The 22014-nt window shown below is 35.3% G+C and overlaps 1 protein-coding gene across 2 annotated transcripts in view; it reads left to right on the top strand.

Annotated features, from left to right (window-relative positions):
- TFEC (transcription factor EC) overlaps positions 1–22014 on the top strand; it is a 662156-nt gene that overhangs the window by 593354 nt on the left and 46788 nt on the right. For both annotated transcript variants that reach the window (XM_082631957.1, XM_082631956.1), the window contains exon 6: positions 21612–21863. In XM_082631957.1, the coding sequence (XP_082488083.1) occupies positions 21684–21863 (180 nt within the window). In that variant the 5' untranslated portion in view covers positions 21612–21683. The remainder of the gene's footprint in view (positions 1–21611; positions 21864–22014) is intronic.

The following is a 22014-nucleotide window of genomic DNA, read 5'->3' as shown; positions in this document are numbered from 1 at the left end:
AGTCAATCACTTTTCCTCTTCTATAGCTTATGATTGTCCTACACATATGTAAGTCACTTTTCACATGATGGATGATTTGCTCTTTCCATCAGTGCAGAGATGTGAAAAGCATGGCACATTCAGGGGTCTTTGATTATAGCTTGGAATCATTGTGGGGAATAACATAAAGAAGAGCTGGAGAGTTAAGGTGGGGGCAGACCATAAGAGCTATGCTTTTAAGGGTTGTACAGTTTTAACAAGAGTAGCTTGTTCTGATTGTGTTTTAGCAGGATATCTCTGGCCATTTGGAACACAGATTGGTGGGATGAAAGACCAGAGTCATAAGTTTTAGATTTTGTTTATAGAGTGCTCCTGTACCTGCTTTAAGACAACAAGGACAATTATGTGTCTCTGGATAATACTTTGCAAAGTGGTTGTACCTCTGGCAACAACAAAAGGCAAGTTCTTTACTAAAAATATTGTAGAACCTACTTCATAAGAAAATCAAAGGTGGTGGACTGTGTCATTTTCCACTGTAAAAATAACCACTTAAACTGAACATGGATTAGCTCCCAAACCAGTGGGCCAAGGAAATATTTGCAAGTGATTCAGTGATTTCTTTGTGGTTGCTTTGTTTAGTGCTGATAGAACACACTGTAAAATAGGAAGTCAGAAGTTCAGCATTTTTAGCTTGCTACTAACTTGCCATGTGACTTTAAATAAGTCTCTGTGTGTATATGTGCGAGTGTTAGCTGAATATTTTATATTGAATTAATACCTAGCGTGGAGAGTGAATGAAGGGCTGGGACTGAGCCTGAGTGTGAAGGAAGAGGGGTCTGGTTGTGTTAGTCTCCTGTGCTTGAAGAGTAGTTCTGAATTTGCTCCTAAAATATCAAATTTAGATTGGTCATGGCAGCTCTAAGATTGGAAATAAAGGTCACAACCCAAAGGGAGGACTTCTCTGCTTCTCCCTATGGGATCCCTGATCTCACATTTCTGACAGATTTCTAGAGCACAGAACATAACCAGGGGCTACTGTCTCATATATTCTCTCCTATGAAAATAGCCTTGGAGGACTCTGCCTTAGGACAGAGCTCTCAGAGCAAAATGAAGTAGAAAATGAAGCAACTCTTTGCATAATTTGCCTTTTCTTCATAGGTCACATCTACTTTTCCATATTTTCTAAAAATACATTACCAGTTCATTCTCATTTCTATTTGTTTCAATAGGAAACACTGGTGTACTAAGTAGTATCTGAATTCATTTAGATTCAGCCCCACTGAACACACCAAGTGAAATATGTAACAAAACCTTTAACCAGTTGCTTAAGATGTATTTGTCTAAAGACAAAACAAGCAGCAACAATGACAAAATAGCAAGCAAAAATATCCTATAATGTGCTAGGAGAAGGAAAGAATTTATAAAATAAATGCATAAGCTGAAATATTAAGTCCTCTATTGAGGGTTAAAAGAGAGACAGTGAATGTTAATTACTTCTGCTTGAGTAGCAGTAATCTTAGAAGGAGTTTTAACCAGTATCAAAATCAGATATTGTACATGAAATAGTCTTTTCTCTTCCACAGTTGATAATAGTTAACATCCATTGGGCTCTCATCATGTACTAAAGACTTTATCACCTCATTTGAGCCTGACATGCCCTTGAGGCAAGTCCACTATTGCCATTGTTGAGAAAAGTGAGGCTTTTGAAGGATAGGTAACTTTTCCAAGGTGACCAGTGGATAAGTGATGGAGCAGCGACCTGGATCTAGGGCTGTAAGGGTCTTAGACCTAAGTAAACTCTGTAGTCTTTTCTGGGGAACTTTTAAACTTAAACTGTATCTTTGTTGTTCTACTTTATTCATTTTGAACAAGATCCCATCTTTATAGCAGAGAAGGGGAAACAGTTCAAGGGAGAAGGGTTGGGGGAAATCAGAAATCACAGCTCTGCTAAAAGTGGTTCCTAGGCTTATACATGGATAACGAGGTATTTGACTACATTAAATTTGCAAAGATGGCAGTTGCAGAGGTAACAAGGGACCAGAATAGATGGCTCTATTTCATAAAAGAAGGGCAAAGTGAAGAGACTCATTAATGTTGAAGCAGTAGATGGATAACCAGTGACAAATATCAAGCAGATTTGCTTCAGTTTGGTCAGAGAAAGGTCATTGATTATTTTTGGTTAAACTGGTTCACAGAGGCCAGGTCTCCACTAAAAAAGGGAATTAATTGCTTCCATTTCCCACTAATTGCCTCAACATTTCCCTTTGCTTTGTCATTGGAGATTTGGTCAGAGAGGCAAAAAGTCAAAAGTCAGAGTTTGATGGAATCTACATAAAAAGGGAATCTGAGGAGACCAAATTATGGCATTTGGTGTAATAATGATAATGATATTTAGCATTTTTCCCTGGGAGTGCTGTGGATTTTTAGAGACCTTTTCAATCTTTAATCAGACCATAGGGCACATTTAAGAGAGTTCACTGCTTTTATTTCCATCTAGAGGATAAGGCATCACAGAGAGATGAACTGACCTAGGGCAAATCTCCTGAGATGTTAACCCTCTATGTTGGATTACACCCTCTATGTTGAGTTTTAGCTGGAAGTCTGGGCACTTCCCAGAGGTATCATTCATTCATACTCCTTCAGAGTCTAGACTTTTTGTACATTATTCTCTGAGATTACTACCTCTATCAATGGCAGAAAAATCACCCAAGAAATTGGCATGAAATAGTTTTGATGTCACAAGAATTACTTATTTTTCAGGTTATTAATTGATTCTTGAGCCATCTTCAATTAATGAGATATTCTACCTGTATTTTCTTAATTAACCAGCCTTTAAAATCCTTTATAATTCTAAATCCTTTGGAATCTGTGAGTTTTGTTGTCCAGACATTTTGGGTTTTTTGGAACCCAAAGTGGCAGTGTAGAGAGTGGGAAGAACATGGGGTCTGGATATGCCAGGTCAGTGTTCAATCTTCCTGGTTCCTCTGATTTACTTGTAATACCTTTGGAGGCCCAACAGACAAATGTTGCTCTTTAGGACGTCCCAAACCTGCAATGTCAGCTACTCTTCTTTGCTGGAAGGACCAGAAATATGTTATTATTAATTAGATATTTATTACATTATAGGTTCTTAGAAACATGGTGTATTAGAATGAGCATAGGTTTTAAAGCAAGGCGCTTAGGTTTCAAAACCAGCTCTGTCATAACCAGCTGTCTGATCCCAGACAGGTCATGTAATTTGATTGAAACTCATGTGTAAACTCATTTCTTCATGTGTAAACCTGGTATACCTCATTGGGTTTCATGATTATTAAATAAGAAGGTAAAGGTAAAGCACCCAGCTCAATGTCCACATATACTTATTAGCCATGTATCTATTAACATCATTATTAGAAATGATAAAGATATTAAATGGTAAAACTATTAGTTGGGGCATGACTTAAAACATAAAACCCTAGTATAAAAGAAGTCTAGTACTTTATAAAAATCCTTCCTTTGAATAAGATACTCTCACAGTTATGGTGAACTTGAGCTGGACCATCTTCTGGTCAGATGCCTCTCTACCGCAAGTCCTCCTTACCTTCCCCAATTGAAAGTGCTTTACTCACATTAAGTCATTTAGTAATCAGAACAATTCTGGAAATTAAGCAGTATTATTGCGCCCAGTGAACAGGTAAGAGTGTTTACATACGGGGAGGGAAATATGTGGCCCAAAGTCATACAACTTGTCAGTAAAGAGCCCAGCTTTGAAGCCAGGTGGGCTGATTCCAAACCCTATAATCCTAACTGCTCCTCTAACACTGCTTTGGAAACATCAGACTGCAGTTCAAGGTTGTCATTTGTGCAAGCTGAGAAATTAAATAGCCCTCACCCTCATTTTTAAATTAAGGGGATTCTTAAAGCTTATCTTTTGTCTGACAGAAATGGCTCTTCGCACCAAGAATCAAAAACCATTGTGAACAGTGATAGCTATGTCACCAAACCCTTCCTTGGATTCTTTCTAAGCGTTTCTATTTAATTTCAAAAGGTACAACCAGCCCTTGTCAGAACACATCTCAGTCCTCTAACCAAGAAATGTTAGGAGCTGGACATATGGTTTCTTCCTGCTCCCGTGGTTTTTTCCCCTTGTCTGCCCCTGCCCTTGCCTCCCTCTGGAGCTCTCAGCAGGCCCCATGAGCCTTTTCTCCCCAGTGCTGAAGCTGAGGTCCAGCTCTGAGGGGAGCCCTAACTGTCAAACTAGTTGCTCATAACTTTTTGACTTGTTTCTCTTAAACAATGTAACTTAATAAAACTCTTTCAAATATGTAAACAGGGCACAGCTACTAACACAGGAAGAGCTAAGACCGTGTACACATGGAAAAGCTGGTTTGACTGTTTTGATTAACTTGACTGCACAAGTCAGTCAAAAAGTAATCACCAGTTAAGCAAACCATTCTGACAGATTTTTGGCCCACTGTGACTGCTTATTTGACTGGCTTGCCTGTCAGCTTGAAGTGGTCAGATTGACTGGAGACAGTCTAACTGGAAAATTTAACTTTGGAGTACGTGTATACCAGAATCTACTTTAAATAACTTCATTTGAAATCTGTACATATTTTCCTGGGACCAGTGAGAGAAGTTTGAAAGTGACACATTGCAGCATTTGACTTTCTAGAGTGAGATAGATGTCTTGCCACTTGGCTAGCACTGGCAATATATTTATAGGCTACAAAACAATCACATTTCCCCCCATGCACATATAGAGTTCAATAAAATTGAAACTCTACCTTAACTTGGCCAAGTCCTAATGTAAGGCATTATATTCTCTTACTCTTCTGAAGGGTTGGTGATAGACATATGACAGCAAATGACTTCTCAGATATCAGGTTACCAATTCAGTCATTCGTGACTTGGGGTAAGGCAAAGTTGACCTTGCCACTAAGAGTAGTCCTTCTAAGAAGAATTTATGAGAGAAGGAAAAACAAAACAAAACCTTTGATGAGAGGCAAAAGAATATGGTTGACATTATTATTTGAGCTGCTTTTTCAAAGCAAGCCCCTTTATATCTATCTATCTATCTATCTATCTATCTATCTATCCTTATGTTCCTTTAGGAAATTTACTTTGGAATGAGCTCCAGCTTTGGGCAAGACATAAACAACACTATAAGGATGGAAAGAATGATTTATTCTCACATTATAGTGTTGGATTTTATGGGGAGAACATAATGGGGTTATTGTCTGCTGTAAGCGCATTTTTATAAGGTCTGGTTTATGCTGGTTGAACATCCTAATATATTTATGTTGAGATTTTGAAATATCCTGTTACTGTTTGAAAGACATTCATGTGCTGCTCTTCAACACTCCTAAAATTCTAACTTTTCCCATGGAAATGTTTTGTAAATGTTCAGGACTTAGATGCTATCTCATGTACTTCTATTAAAGTTCAGTGGTAAGGCTAGATAGAAGTTAAAGCCAGAGTGTTAGTAACGATTAAAATAATGATACTTTTCTTAAAATAGCTTGCTTAATAGTCATATTTTCTCTTGTGTTAGAGTCACTTGATGTATAATTCTATTTTTAAAATTTTGTGATTAATAGAGAGAAGGGAAGCTTACTTTAACTTTGCTTTCAAAGTTTATGCTTTCTAGTCATTTTACGCTTAAGTGGTTTTAGCAGTAAAGCCCTTTGACCTGAGTAAAAGAGAGAAATAAATTAAATCTCACAGTTTGAAGAATGCTATAGAGAGTCCACTGGGGTATATATTTAAATTGTATATGTTCTCTACATTATAGAATCATTATTAATAATGTTTCAGTGATCATCTTGATGCTTCAAACCTTTTACACATCTAGGATTATTTCCTTAAGCTAAGAAAATGTACGAATTTACTTCCCCGGCAGCAACTCACACAGATGCCTATTGCATTGTTCCCTCCTCAACCCTAGGTATTATCATTTAAAAATATTTGTTAATTTGAAAGGAAAACATCTTCATTTTAATAGTCAATTCTGATGAGGAACAAAGACTCAGTAGTGAGACCAGTGAGGCTTTGAACTCAGGCTTTGCTTCAGAGCTCCTCAACCTATCCTTTATCTCCACTTTCTCATGAAAGTGCGGAGAAAGGCTACTCACCTCATGGCTTGCTGCGAGGATTATATGAGACATGGTGGGTAGCACTCCGTGCTCTGTGCCTGACACAAAGCAAACTTTCTATACTTATCAGCAATGTATGCCATTATTATCATTATGATTATTAACATACTTTTTCACTTTCAAGAGAACACCAGCATAGAGAGGAGCAGACTTCGATTGATTTTAACTCTGCGTGCTGCTTTATTAACATGCTTAACATGAGCCTTAATTAGCTTATCAAAAAAATGGGTCAAATAAGGGATCATAATCATAAGGGATCAAATGAAAAATGAAGTTGAATAGGTAGGTGGGGGACAACCTATCCATAGGCCATGATAAGGAAACTGAACTTTATTCTAGATGAAATGGGAAGCAACTGAAAGATTTTTAATCAGGAGAGAGGCTAATCCATTTTATGATTTTAAAAGTCCATTCTGAAAGGTGTATGAAGAATGGTTGAAGAGAGCAAAGGAGGGTGCTGGGAGATGAGTAATGAGGGATTCACAGTAAGGGATGATGGTGGCTTGTACTAGAGCTCTGGTAGTTAGAGATAGAGATGACTCTATTTGAGGTCCATTTGTGAGTTAGAATGGATGGGGTGGATTATATATGAGGGTAAAGGAAAATGAAGGACAAAAGGAAGCCTGCACAGTTTCTGAGTTGAGAAATTGGATGAATAATTATGCCATTAACTGATTTGGAGAAGAATGAAGAGAAACAGGCTTTGGGGAGGATTATCACGAGTGGTTGGACATGCAAATTTTAAATTTCGACATATTTGTGAGATATCTATCTATTTATCTAATATACATAAACCTCGGCCTCCCAGAGAGAAACTTTGGGATTCATGTTTTGTTAGTGTGTAACTGGTATTTATAACTGAGGGAATAGACAATATCATCCACATACATGAGAAAGAGAAGGTGTCTAGTGCTGAGTCCTGTGTCGTCTCCAATTCACTTTTCAAGTTACTGCATTCCAGTTTCCATTTCATAGAGAGTTCTGGAAGAGAATTGCAAATTTGGGTATCATTAGCATATTGGTGGTATTTAAAGCCAGGGGAACAGATGAGACCCTCTTTGGGGACAGTGTGGAGAGAGAGAAGACGTGCCTAGTGCTGAGCCCCGAGGTCTCCTCATTTACAACTTGCAATGTCTCTCTTGTCCCTGCAGGCTGACTTCTATTCTCACTATGTCCCTGAGATCATTCTCCTGAGGGTCACCAGTGACCCAGTTATTTCCCAATCTGCCAGCAATATCTCCTGCTCTTTCTATTCCCTCATCCCTGTGCTATTTGACTCTGTTAACCACTTTTTCCTTGAAATTCTATCCTATTTTGGCTTTGTTATATCATTCTGTCCTAATTTTCATTATACTTTCTTGAGATTTCTTTAGTCTTTTCTGCCCATTACATGTTGATGATATTCCTCAGAGTTCTTTACCTGGATTCTGTCTTTTTAATTCTAATTCTTTGTCCTGTGTGATTTTAACTAAAACCCTGATTCAGTGATTTGTTCTAAGCTGGCCACCATATCTGTTTCTCTAAATCCACACATCTAGCTGTTTACTAGGCATCCCTGTTGGATGTTTCACAGCCACTCTGATATCATTATGTCCAATACTGAAGTTAGCATCTTTCCTTCTAATCTTTTGCCTCCACTTTTATTCTTTATTTTGATAAATGCCATCTTCTCCACCACTTCATCATATGTGAATCTTCCCCTTCACCACATGTATAAACCAATCAGAAATCCTGTACATATTTTAAAATTTTTATCCTCTACATTATGGGTAACATTTAACCTATCTTTTTAATATCAAATACTATTGCCTTAGCTTGGGCTCTCTATTCTTCTCTCCTGGAATATTACTAAAAACTCCTAATTGTTCTCTTTGTGCCCTGATCTTTCAATAATTCAGTTTCCATATTGTTGCCTAAGGGATATTTCTGAAATAATAATTGATCATATTACTATCCTGCTAAAAAAAGTCTTATATGGCACATCAGGGCTATAAGCACAAAGCTTAAGGTTGTATTTATTTCTCTTTATGAGCTGGCTTCTGCCTAGTTTTCTATTTTCATTTGTCCTCACCTACACTTTATTCAGATCATACTGAGGCAGAAAGAAGGGAAGAAAGGAAGGGAGGAAGGGGGTAAGAAAGAACATTTTGTCTTTATAACTTCTGCTATTGGAGCATTTTAATAACATTGAGAACTTAATTAAAGACATTAGATTTGGGGAACTGAACTCCGTAGGATTTTCCTCAAAAGACTTCAGCTATGATGAGGAAATCCCATAGCACCAGAATTTCCAGGCAGGGTGTTTCCTAGAAGCCATCATCAAGATTTTTAATGCTACAAGAATGAGAAACTCAGAATTTAAAAGGAGTACCTATTAGTTTCCTATTGCTGCTGTAACAAAATTACCACAAACTTAGTGATTTAAAACAATACACATTTATTATCTTACAATTCTAGAGGATAGACATCTGAAATCATTTAAACAGGGCTAAAGTCATAGTGTCACCAGGGTTTAGTTTGTTTCTGGAGGTTCTAAGGGAAAATCTGTTTCCTTGCCTTTTCTAGCTTCTAGAGGCTGCCCACATTCTTTGGCTTAATTCTCATCACTGTGTGATCTGCTTCCATAGCCATATCTCTCTCCTTTGTCTAATTCTGACACTCCTGTCTCTCTTTTATAAGGACCCTCCCTTGAGATTACGTTGGACCTATCCAGATAATCCAGGATAATTTCCCCATCTCAAGATCCTTAATTTAATCACACCTACAAAGTTCCTTTTATAGTGTAAGGTCAGATATCCACAGGTTCTGGGGATTAAGATGTGGACATCTTTGGTGAAAGAGGCATTACTTTACCTACCACTGAATAATTGAAAATAAATGGAAAAAGTTTAAAAAGGCTAAAACAAATATGTTCAAATTTATTTTTGTTTTCAATGGAAAAGTTTTATTTTACTTAGTTTGTCTGCTCAAATTAGTGTGGAAAATAGAATCCTGTATCCTCATATATGAAGTTTCAGTAAAAATATTTTCCATATATTCCAAAGCTATAATATTAACTAGCACTTTGATTTTTCTTTATTTCTCAAAAGTAATCGACACAAAAGAAAGCTCTTACAAAGAACTTCTTTATTATTTCAACTCTTACCAACTTTTTATATGCAGTTATTCATTTCTTAAATTTATCTCCAAAAGCAGGAAGTTTAAAGATACTGAATAGAATAGTCATGATATTTATATAGAATAAGCCAAGCTGAAATTAATATTATTTTCTGCTCTTTCCACCTGCTGCCTTCCCATCCACCCTTGTGAAAAGGAGTAAAAGGTTTTTGGAAAAGGTAACAAGAAAATGATATAAGGGAAATAAAATTTCTCGTGGGTAAGGAGGCTAATACTCTTCAGAATAGTGTATATTTAATACATAGATCTAGAGACTAAAGTGGAAAAAGCATCTTAAAGAAAGGAAACACTTATCTAGAGTTCATATTTTCTGATGGTAGATTTCAATTATAGCATTACCCCACTTGTATGGAAAACCCAGGTCTTGCACCATAAGGTGGTTATAAGATAGATGAAGTGAAACACAAAATAATACAAAATCAAAAGTGAATCAAGCCAAACTCAACTAATAATGGGGAAGCAACTCCAAAGGTTTTTCCACTACAGAGTAGAGTCAATTGATTCATATTTGTATACAGATATGGGACATATTTTTTTCTAATTGCAGGGGCTGGAGTTTTACTATCCTTGTGTGCTGATAATAAATAACTTGCAATTGAAAGCATACCCTCCTTGTACTCAAAAGACAAGAGGTCAGATTCACTTTTCTGCCTGTGTGATTGTAAGCGAGTCTGATAACTTGTTTGAGCTTCAGTTTCTTCATCTATAAAATGAGGATAAAAGTCTTTACTTAAATCGTTGGAGTGTTTGATTCAACTTGTGACTGTGGCTACTATTATCTTGCATTCTGGGGCTTTCAACTAGTCCATGAGGTCCTGTGATCAATCTTCTCAACAAATTGATGTTTCATGGCTATATACTTTCCAAGCGGAAGTATATTTTTTTGATTCTAAAGGAACATTATTCTTCAGGGATAAGTGGAAAGTAAAACTACAACTTTGTAACTGAAGGCCTTTCGTACATGAGGGCACAATTACTTGAGGAGTTTCATTTATGTAAATAATGAAGTAACAGGTGCCTTTAAAACATAGAGAACCAAAAATAATTATATGTACTAGTTAGGTAAAACAAAGACAAGATAAATTTTACTTTTTTTTTTCTCTAGAAACACTAGTAATATCTACGAAAATTGAGTGATAAAATGTACTTATGAAACAAAGCCATTTTCTGCCGTTTGCCAATCAAAATGAATAATTTTAAAGTCTCATTTTCAATTAGATTATTTTAATATTTAACTACCTAAAATGCCCCAATCATATTTTTTAGAAAATGGTTACACTATAATACTGCAGTTCTAATGATGACATTTTATTATGATAAAAATGACTTCATTAATTGACGACCATATATCAACTCATAAGGTAGATAAGGGATATAAAAAGTTTTCAAGCCTAAGATAATATAAACCAATTTGAATTGTTTAGATTTTCTTTTTTAGGAATAAACATGTATGATCCTTTTATTCTTACAAAATACATAAATTTATTTGTTATAAATTCATCTGCATTAAGTGGCCTATGAATTTCTTTTATAAGGTCTGCATAAGTCGGCAATATATTGATGTTATCCCAATCTTACCATTAAGATATACTAAAAATTAAAAATGTAATGTATTTGCAGCATAGTGATACAAGAGATGACAAGTATTATATGGAAGTTTGTCCCAGATATTCCTATTTATGGCTTTGGATCTATTTTAGAATGTGTAAAACTTTTTTTAAAAAAAACATTGATGACTTTCCAAGATATTTGAAATATGACCTTTTGAAGAAGTCAGTCTTGTTTCTCCTTTATTCTCTGCGTCCTTGAAAGAACATTCACAACTTCATAATGAAAATGATATCAAAAAGTCACTATACAGAGGATGAAAAATAGTACATTTAAGCATTACATGAGAGCTTTGTTTTAAGTTGAAAGTAACTGTGAAGTATAAAGCATCATTTAAACACAACTGTTGATTTCTGAAGCAAAATGTCTTTTGTTTTATAAAAGTCATTAATAAATATTAATATTCAAGTCTTAATGCCATTAGATAAATATTTTTTTAAAGAAGACTTTTTACTGAATCTAGCTTAAGTAATTAACTTGTATATTTCCACATTTACAGGAAACAATTTAATTGTATGAGAAGCTTCTAAAAAGAATATAAACTGTAGTGTTAACTTACTTAAAGACAGCCATAAGCACTAAACATAAATATGTCTAATAATATCAAAGTATAATGTTACAACTGGACAATTCTTTTTTATTAAAGGAAGAATACATCATTCATTCATTCAATTGGTTTGTTGAATTGGAAAGGACATTTCCTCATCTCATTATTTCTCCAAGAGAGAATATGCTCAATTTTAATTTTTGATACACTATAATTTCTGAAAACAAAATGCAGTTAAATATTGTACTGAAGTTTTAGAAAATAATTGTGGAGGCCCAATTGAGTATTTATTTATGATATTGTAAGAGTAAATAAGATAATATATGCAAAGTATATAGCATAGTCCTTTCTATAGGCTGTTCACTCAATAAACAAGAAAGCGTACAAAATCTATTATTTAAAAACCTAGGGCTAGATGTGTTTCAAAATTATCAATACTTTAAAATTTGAAAGGTAATATGGTACATATTCCTTGATACCCTGCAGAGTCCAAGACAGCATCCATAATCAAACACATTAATATACCTGCAACAGTACATGTGAATGTCTACTGTAAGTAGGATAAAGAAAGACTTTAAATAATCTTACTTCATTTCAGGTTTGATTTTGTCACCAATTGGGTTTGTGCCAAACATAAAAAAAAAAAAAAGAAAACTCCTACTTTCAGAACATTTTGGATTTTGGAATTGCAGTTAAGAGGTGGAGGACTGATAGTATTGTAATGCAATTGGACTAGGAAAATAGGGCTGTATCTACATCAAAAAGTTGAATGCATAATTTTAGAAATAGGGCAAACTAACTATTAATTAAGGAGGATTTACCTGACAATGTAACACACACAAACTTCAAATAAGCATTTTGCAAAATGTGAGAAAAAAATCAGTGGAACCAAGGGGAAAAATAAAGTTTAGAATCGGAATAGATTTCCCTACGTGTAGTTAGAACATGGGAGTTAACCATCTTTGGCACTAGGTCCTCTCATCTTCTATTCTGTACATCCTTCTGTACATCTTCTGTACATCCTCCAACGATCATCTCAGCTATCACCTCAGTGTAGATGTTATGTAAATTTTATCCACAGTCCATACCTTACCTCTGAATTCCATACCCATAAATGCAGCTGCCTACTTCACATACCTTCTTGGACACTTTCAAAACATCACAAACTCAACGTGTTCAAAACTGAACTTATAATTCTCTGTCCCCCTCAAAAAACCTAGTCTTCTCTGTGAAAGCCATCACTATCTATTTAGTCACTTAAACCAGAAACCTCAGGTGTCATTTATTAATCCATTTCTAAACATCTCTTGAATCCATCTACTTGTTTCCATGTGACTATGCAACCCTTATCACATGACCCTAGTTCAAGCAGCCCTTTTTTCTTTCCTAAACTCTCTCATTTTACCTCTCTAAAATTCATCCCACTGAACTGCTACTGCCCCCTTTCTTATGATAAAGAAAATAAGTCATCTTTCTATACCGAAAAGATTGCATGAATTGGCCCTACTGGCCTCCCCAGCCTCATACCACACTCTGCTCTAGTCCTATCATCTCCTTTCAGTGCATTTTTTCATCTTGTTTCTTCCCACCAGGGTCTTCACATATGCTGCTTTATCTCCCTAAATGTTTTTTCTACTCTTCCTCTCTTTATTTCCTACTCATCCTCCAGATCCAGCCCTATCATCCCTTCTTTAGGAAAGTTGTCCCTAACTTCTGTCTAGATAACCTTTTTCTACAGGCTCATAGTCATGTGTATCTCTCCTGCCTATCACTTGTTACACTTGAAAATTTACAGTCATTTGTGTGATTATTAGATTAAAATCTGTCTCTTCCACCTGTCCATAAGCTGCATGGGGAGAGGGACCACGTTTCACATTATTCATCATTGTGACCCACACAACTGGCTACTATATATAGGCACACACATATCTATTAAGTGAATGAATCAATGAAATTAATAGCAGAAACTGTCATTTGAATGACTCGTTCCCATTTTATCTATGTCTTTCTGCTTGATTTTGTGACACCCTTTACTTTCACAGGGTTTATCACATTGTGTTATAATTATATTTTAATTATCTATTTCTCCTAGTAGACTGTGAACTCTTTGAAGACTGGGTTATGTCTATTTTGTTCATAATTATATCCCCAGAGCTTATCACAGTTGCATAAAACCTGATGTGTAGTGGCACTCAAAAATATTTATAGAATTAATGAATACTAAGCCTGAGAATGCAATGTCAAATATATGTTAAAGTATTATGGCTTAAGTTATCTGCATTTTTCATATTAACTTATTTTGGTTATTGATGATATTGACAGTTGACTTTAGTGTGTACATGGCTGCTGTGTAATTTTGAAGTCAATGGGAAGTGGTCAGTGTCTGCTGTGATTCTTAGTTGATATTTATGGCTCTAAATTTCTATGTACACATACTCTTATAAAACAGATCAGACTAAATAAACCACAGTTATTTCTGGCATTAGTTCTAATTCTTTTAAAGATATAAAATGGTAATTTTCCTGAGATACTAACATAAACAAAGCAAATCAATGCAAGTATAAATGGAGATAGATGGAGTTGTAAGGGAAGCTTAGTCTTTACAGTAATAATATGAGTGCTCATGGAGTGCAAGCATTTTTACTGCTAGAACACTATTGAATTAGGAAAACTATGCTTAATAATATTCATGCATCTTTAAAGTCTCTTAAGTGTGGATCTCTTCTAAAGACACAGCATTGGAATTATCCAAATTCAAGTGATAGGGACTGAAGGAATATGTTACAATCACATTTTATATTATTATCCATTAAATAGCTTTGGATTATATAATGCTCAGCTGAAATATGCTGACAGTTATTCAGAAACCTAAGTAAAACTTTTGATGAACCCGGCCCTACTTTGTTCAGTAGTTATATCTCAATCAGACAAGCTCGACTGTATAATTTTAGGTTTAGTCAGGATGAGATTTATGGGTATATCATATCCAAAGACTGCTGTGAAGAAAGTAAGATTTGAAGAAACGAGTTATTAATCTTTGCTACAGAATATTAACAAACGTCATGTGGCTTTTATGAGTAGGTATCTAGGAGGTAGTAGATTCATAAGCCCCCCAAAATAGATTTCTTCTTATATACCTCTGCTACTAGGAACATAATTAATAGTTACCTATTACTCACTTGTGAAGTCCAAGCTTTTACTTCATTTATTAATTTCAACCTTAGTGCAAAATTAACAAAATTAAATGAGGGTTGTCATGTTGTAGTGAATGGGATTGTCTGTCTTGCTTTTTGATGGGGCTGTGTGTATACACCTGCCTGTAGTGTGTGTGTGTGTGTTTAGCGGTAGTGCATGTGTTTTTATTTACTAGCACTACATAGTAAATACGTATAGAATAAATATTTTTCTTGCTGAAAATATTTCTGTTTCTGTTTTTGCAGATAGTCTAAACACACTCATTAGGTAGGTGCCCATATTTGCCTGATTGATTTTTTTGGCTAGTCAAATTAATGGTGATAAAATGTCTTGTTATTCAGACGATTGCTTGTGTGATGTTTGCCACCACTTTTTAGTTTTGAATTTCAAAAGGCCAGTACCCAGAAGGTGTTTCATCTCCTCCCAGGTTCTGTGCCCTCAGTTTAGATAAGTGATCTCCAGGTGGATGGTGACACATGGATCATAGACCTGCTTTCTGAAGAGGAATGACTTTCCCTTGGGACTGGCTTTAACAAAGAACAAACTTTCATTAAATGTTTGCTGAGTGAATGTTAAAAGAATTAGCTGAGGGCTTTTACAATTATCTTACGGTTTCTCTATAAAAAGGTAACTTTTTAAAGAGGCTATCATATATATGCATATATATGAATTATGTTTAAAAGAATTTATATGATTTGTAGCAATATTTAAGAAGATATGATACAAGTAGACAATATTATAGACAGAGAATCACAGGGTTGGTGAAATCCTTCAAAGTTGTTTTTTTTGTTTTTGTTTTTCTGTACAACTACCTACCCAATTGTTTCTAAAATTTCCTCATTCAAAATACTCCCCTTGTCCGCCTGCCGATGCAGGGGACACGGGTTCGTGCCCCGGTCTGGGAAGATCCCACATGCCGCGGAGCGGCTGGGCCCGTGAGCCATGGCCGCTGAGCCTGCGCGTCCAGAGCCTGTGCTCCGCAATGGGAGAGGCCAAAACAGTGAGAGGCCCGCATAACCGCAAAAAAAAAAAAAGAAAAAAAAGAAAAAAAAATACTCTCCTTGTTGTTTATCTACTGGATAGGACTGAAACCCATATGAGAACTAAATCAAAAGACTACAGTGTGGAACAATGAAACGTAAATTGGGAGAATTAATTCATGTATTTAGGAGCATAATTTGAAAACCACTGTGTGAAAATAAGAATGCCTCCTTCTAGCCAGCACTGTTGCCTGGCCTGCATTACTCCATAGCTCTTCTATCTACCAGGAGACTTTAAATACAAATGCATATAGGGCCACATAACATTTTGTTAGCCTTAATTTCTAATTAAATATTTGCTGATTTACAGAGTTGAAACCTCCGAAGACTGATCTAAACTCTGGAATTAAAAAACAAAACAAACAAAAAAACCACTTCAGGTATCAGATACCCTAAATCATCTTCTGTTGTGTCAGAGAATGAGATCTGACCTTTTCTTATGGCATTGGGCTGCTGGCTCATGGATTTCCATCAATGCTCTCAATAGTCAGGAGTCCTGCATCTATTCTAGTCTAAAAATAGGAGTAGGAAAAAAAAAACCGACAGATACATAAAAATTTTTTAACGTCTTTATTGGAGTATAATTGCTTTAAAATGGTGTGTTTGTTTCTTCTGTATAACAAAGTGAATCAGCTATACATATATCCCCGTATCTCCTCTCTCTTGCGTCTCCCTCCCACCCTCCCTATCCCACCCCTCTAGGTGGACACAAAGCACCGAGCTGATCTCCCTGTGCCGTGCAGCTGCTTCCCACTAGCTATCTATTTTACATTTGGTAGTGTATATATGTCAATGCTACTCTCTCACTTCGTCCTAGCTTACCCTTCCCCCTCCCCGTGTCCTCAAGTCCATTCTCTATGTCTGCGTCTTTACTCCTGTCCTGACCCCAGGTTCTTCAGAACTTTTTTGTTTGTTTGTTTTTAGATTCCATATATAGGTGTTAGCATACGGTATTTGTTTTCCTCGTTCTGACTTACTTCACTCTGTATGAGTCTCTAGGTCCATCCACCTCACTACAAATAACTCAATTTTGTTTCTTTTTATGGCTGAGTAATATTCCATTGTATATATGTGCCACATCTTCTTTATCCATTCATCTGTCGATGGACACTTAGGTTGCTTCCATGTCCTGGCTATTGTAAATAGAGCTGCAGTGAACATTGTGGTACATGACTCTTTTTGAATTAGATACATACATTTTGTATTTGTGATTGTGATTCCCCAGTGATTATATTTTCTACAACCAAAATGCTTTTTTCTTCCTGACCAATTTCTTCCCATTAGCTTGTTGTACTTGCAGGAATTTATGTATTTCTAATTTAAAAAAAATACTTCAATTGACCCATTAAGCACATTGCTCTTGTTCTCTTATTAATGAATCTAAGCATTTTTTAAAGCTCATCAATACATGCATTTCTAATTTTTAAAAAACCCACATCCCTTTATTAGAATATGAGAACTTAACTATATTTGAAGCATATTTAAAAAAATAATTGGATGTTTTAAGCTAAGTTTCATTTTTGTAACTCCAAATAATGGAACTTTTTGAAAAAAAACAACGTAATTTCTATTGAAAGCCTAGGTTGAGATAATTGATATTGGGTTAATGGTCTAACCAGGTGAACCTCTAGGTTACTGTATTTAAATATGGAGTCTGAAATATAAATTGGTTTGGAAAACATTGCTCTGCCTGCTCTAAGTGCTGTCTAAGGTATCTAAGAGTCAAGTCAGATCACTATAAAGTTATATGTTTGGGCTTTCACTTGAGCTGATTCATATTATGCTTTGGGCCTTTGATCAAGAATAAATGTAGTGGATGTTGTGGTGCATGGCCAACATTATCCCCTTCATGACTAAACCACTCTTGCCTCCATCTGATCCTGTTTCCCTCACCCTACTGCAGCGCTGATTCTGAGAGCACCCCCCAATAAATATCCTACAGGCAAGTTTCAGATTATGTTTCCCGGCTAACTCAATTTAAGATGATAAATATTTATTTTTAAATATAGGCATATAAAGAATTTCACTGCCTATTTTGCAAGTTGGAATTTTGTTCAAGATATCATTCAAGTCTTCCATGAAAAAATCTAGTTTATAAATTCTCAGATATTATTCTGAAAAATATTTGTCTTTCCTCAGAGCTGGCATGATTTAATTACTTATTAAGAAATATATATTAGGTTGAACTATACAGAAGGGACAATTTATAGATCAAAAATTGTCAAATACCTGCAATTTCACAAGGCTCCACCTAATACGTTTTTAAATTTTTCCTTTTTCCTTGGCTGTCGGGATGCTCATGGGGAAATTTTGTACTCGATTGCAATATTAATCTTCAGCCTACATTTTCTGGCATAAATACCTCTCACCACATTTACACCTCATATTTATTTATAATGTTTTGGAAAAGAGGGAGGATATAAGTAAATAAATTCTTTTAATTGAAATAAAACAGATCTCTGCACATACACAGAACCTTGGACTTAAGCTGACCATCATTATTTTTAGTTTGCAATAACAGCATGCCAGAGAGATAATGCTGAGACATAATTCAGAGTTAGGAGATAATGTTTTACTTATTACTTTCAATAGCAAAACTTCCCTACCTCTGGGTGGTCTTAGTCTCTTTGATAGTCCAAAGAACGAAATCACAATCTACAGCTGCTCTAGCCTTCTAGGTGAAGACTTTGGTATTCTGATTATGGTTTACCTGCTTCCTCTAGTGGGTTCCCAAAGCTCTCTGCAGTCACCATAGTTATTCACACACTGTACCTTAATGATTTATTCATAAAATCACTCATTGAACACATGTGAACACATATTTTTAAGTGCCTGCTCTGTGCCCCTCTCTGGGTTATGTATAGGAAGTATGGCAGTCCAGCAGCCAGCAAGATAAATGCAGCCCTTGCCCTTGGAGATCTCTTATTTTTCTTCCCTGACTAGACTACGAGCTCTTTGAAGGCAGATACTGTGGTTATCTCCCTTTTACCTTCAATGCACGACTCAGTGCACACACACTTGACACTCAAAAATATTTCTTAAATAAATGAATAAATGAACAATGGCAACATATAGTTTCATTTACTTCATCTCACCAAGTACCAAGACCTTCAGTGAAACCAATCCAATAGATAGTTTTATAGTTGTGTCTTCAGATCCCAGGCAATTTAAAAGTATTTTAAAATTGACTGCACATGGTTTAACTGATGTTTTACATTTAGTTGTCTCATTGTTCTGATATCAGTCCATGCTTGGAAAAGACGGAGGTTTACTGGGGAGTAATTTAATTACATTCCATTTAATCTTCCCCGGCTCCACTGATCTTTCAGACTCTCATGCTTAGTTTATAGATGTTGTATACAGATGTATATAGATGTAGGATCCAAGAGAGTCTTCACGTTTGCCTGCTAAGCCCTTGTAATTCCCTATAAATAACCAATAATTCAGGCAGAATTAGAATTTCATATTTTTTATTGTGTCTCTGTATAGAGTGATCTAATGAGATGGTAGAGGAAAAGTATTCATGTGAATTCCTTTTCATGACTAATATTTGTGACTGCCTCCCAACTTCTTTTCTTCTTTCATTTTGATCTTTTACGTTTGAGTTTTCCTTCTTTCTGTCCCCTATCCCAGGACCATCTCCTTCCAACACCTGATTTATAACCATTTTCTCTTTCAATTAGTTTTTTAAAACCACTGCTTCTTGTGGCATTCTAAATTCATTGTATATGTTACTGAGCTTTTGCTTTGTATTCCAGTCATTTCAATCAGGAGCCAATATCATGTAGTGTTTGGGAAACCAGGCCCTGTATTCCAGTTCCATCTTTTACTAGTGAAGTGATAACAGCCACACCATTTAACCTCTCTAAGTCTCAGTGGCTTCAATTATATGGTGCAATGGGGGTACTATTGATACCTATCTCCTAAGGTTGTAACAAGAATTAAATGAAACAATGTGTGTAAAATGCTTAACACAGTGCCTGATACCTGCTGCATATTATTATTTTTATCATCATCATCATTTTTGCTGTAGTTGATATTAATATTGCCCAAGTATATTGTAAATTCCTAGAGCCCTAGGATCACAGTTATGACTTCCCTTGGACTCCTGATGTAACACAAAACACAATAAGTACTCTAATGATGCTTTTAGCATCCATAGATGAAAAGTGAAAAATGAATTAGTTAATGAATGTTGTAAATTCTGATTCAACATACTTTTCTTAAAATAATATACAATGTCCTTTAGCATTCAGTTATGTTGTGTGAAAGTCATTCAGATTTGTGAATCTGAAAATGCTGTTTATAATGTATATTTTGTAAATTTATATGGATTAAGAAGGATTCATTTAAAACTGTAGGATAGGGCTTCCCGGGTGGCGCAGTGGTTGAGAGTCCGCCTGCCGATGCAGGGGACACGGGTTCGTGACCCGGTCTGGGAAGATCCCACATGCTGCACAGCGGCTGGGCCTGTGAGCCATGGCCACTGAGCCTGCACTTTCAGAGCCTGTGCTCTGCAACAGGAGAGGCCACAACAGTGAGAGACCCACATACCGCAAAAAAAAAAAAAAAAAAAAAAAAAAAAAAACTGTAGGATAATCTAAATAACTACCCCCAAAAAATTACCACAGGCATTTTAATGAAATGTTGTTTTACAACTTTAAAGCTCACAGCAATATAATTAGTAATATGTGTAATCTTTATTACTAATCTTAATCTTTTTTATATGACTGAAAAATTATTTTATGGTAGTACAATTAAAATAATGCTAAAAATGTCAGCATAACAGAATTAAACTAAAGTAACTACTACAATATTGTACCCCAAACCAGCTAATTTAAATGCAAAATACTTTGTAAAGGCTATTTATCTGAGCTAATGCATGTTAAGGGATTTAAGGAGTAGTTTGTGTAGCTGAAATAAAAGGAAAAATAAGCACTGTACAGCAATCTTTACTATTGTTTAACACGAGGGAAATATTAAATAGGTTTATATATAGGCCACTTGAGGAAAATGTATTAGAAGTCACATCGCAGCATAGTAAATATAAAGGGGACTGGCAGGCAATACTATTTTCAGAGGGAAAGCTTGAAATACTTCAAATTGTCCTTATACAAATAATGGTATATCATTAACTATGATAGCTAGACTGAAGATGCCCAGAATTTTATGTCTATTATTTGAAATAGGGATTTCAATATACTGGATAGTTGCTTAGTTGGCACATGACACTGGTTAAATTTTTTTCTGAATGCTTCTTTCTGTCAATTCATAATGATTCTATCAAAGTATTGTTATTATAAAGTGAGAATATGGAAGGGTTTAAAATTAAGATTTTTAAAAAATTAAAATAAACTCAGTATAGAAACTCTGGAAAATACAGAAAACTGAAAAAAATCACCTAGATTTTCACCACCCATAAAGTATCAGGCAATATTTAGTATATATATTTCTAGTCTCTTCTCCCTCATGGATAATTTTTTAAAATCTTTAATTAAAAATAGAGTGATTATAGCCAATGGAATATTTATATGTAATATAAAGGAATATAAGAGATATATATGTTATATAAAAATCACTAATAATAGTAAATCAGCTGTGTTTTCCTTTTATTATTTTAGTCATTCTTTTTCAGACCCTCAAAAAGTTTTGCTGCTTTTATATTTATTCCAAGTTGGTTTCAGTTGCATGTTATTTTAAGAGCTATTCTTAAACACTTGGTTAGCATTTAAAATATTTTAGTAAAGTTTAAATGACTTATCAAAAACTATAGTCCATTAATATCTTATGTAAATTATGACAGAAGCATAGACAATAAATTAGAAAGAAACTAGATGTTATAGTGTTTATTGTCATAATCCAATTGTTGAAAGTGGAACTCTTTTACCAGATGATGCTACACATTGCATTTGTTTGGTTTTTATTTGGTAGGTCCCAGCACACCTGGAAAGTTCTGCTAGGACTCAGCTACAGAAAGTTCAGAGACAGCAAGTAAAACCTTTCATGACCCCTGACCACCAGATCGTCCACCAGACTCTTAAACGGTCACACCCTCCAACACCAAGCAGTGCACTTCTGGTACAGCATGGACACCAGTCTCCCGAGAGTAACACTGGACTCACTGGAAATCCACTCACCAAGTTGCTAACTCTTGGGAAAGAAGATGACAATGTAGAATGGCATGTATGTCTAATGGCTGCTTATGAAAATATATAATCAGTTTCTTGGGAAAAAAAATACCTCAAGAAATTGAAGTCAAATTTTTATAGTAAACATTCCATATGCAAATTTATTTAACAAAAGGATGTCTTAATTTATTAATTTGTAATAATTA

Source organism: Mesoplodon mirus (genome assembly GCF_964341445.2).
Source record: "Mesoplodon mirus genome assembly, chromosome: 9".
NCBI lineage: Eukaryota > Metazoa > Chordata > Mammalia > Artiodactyla > Ziphiidae > Mesoplodon > Mesoplodon mirus.
This window is presented reverse-complemented; position numbering and strand designations above follow the sequence as displayed.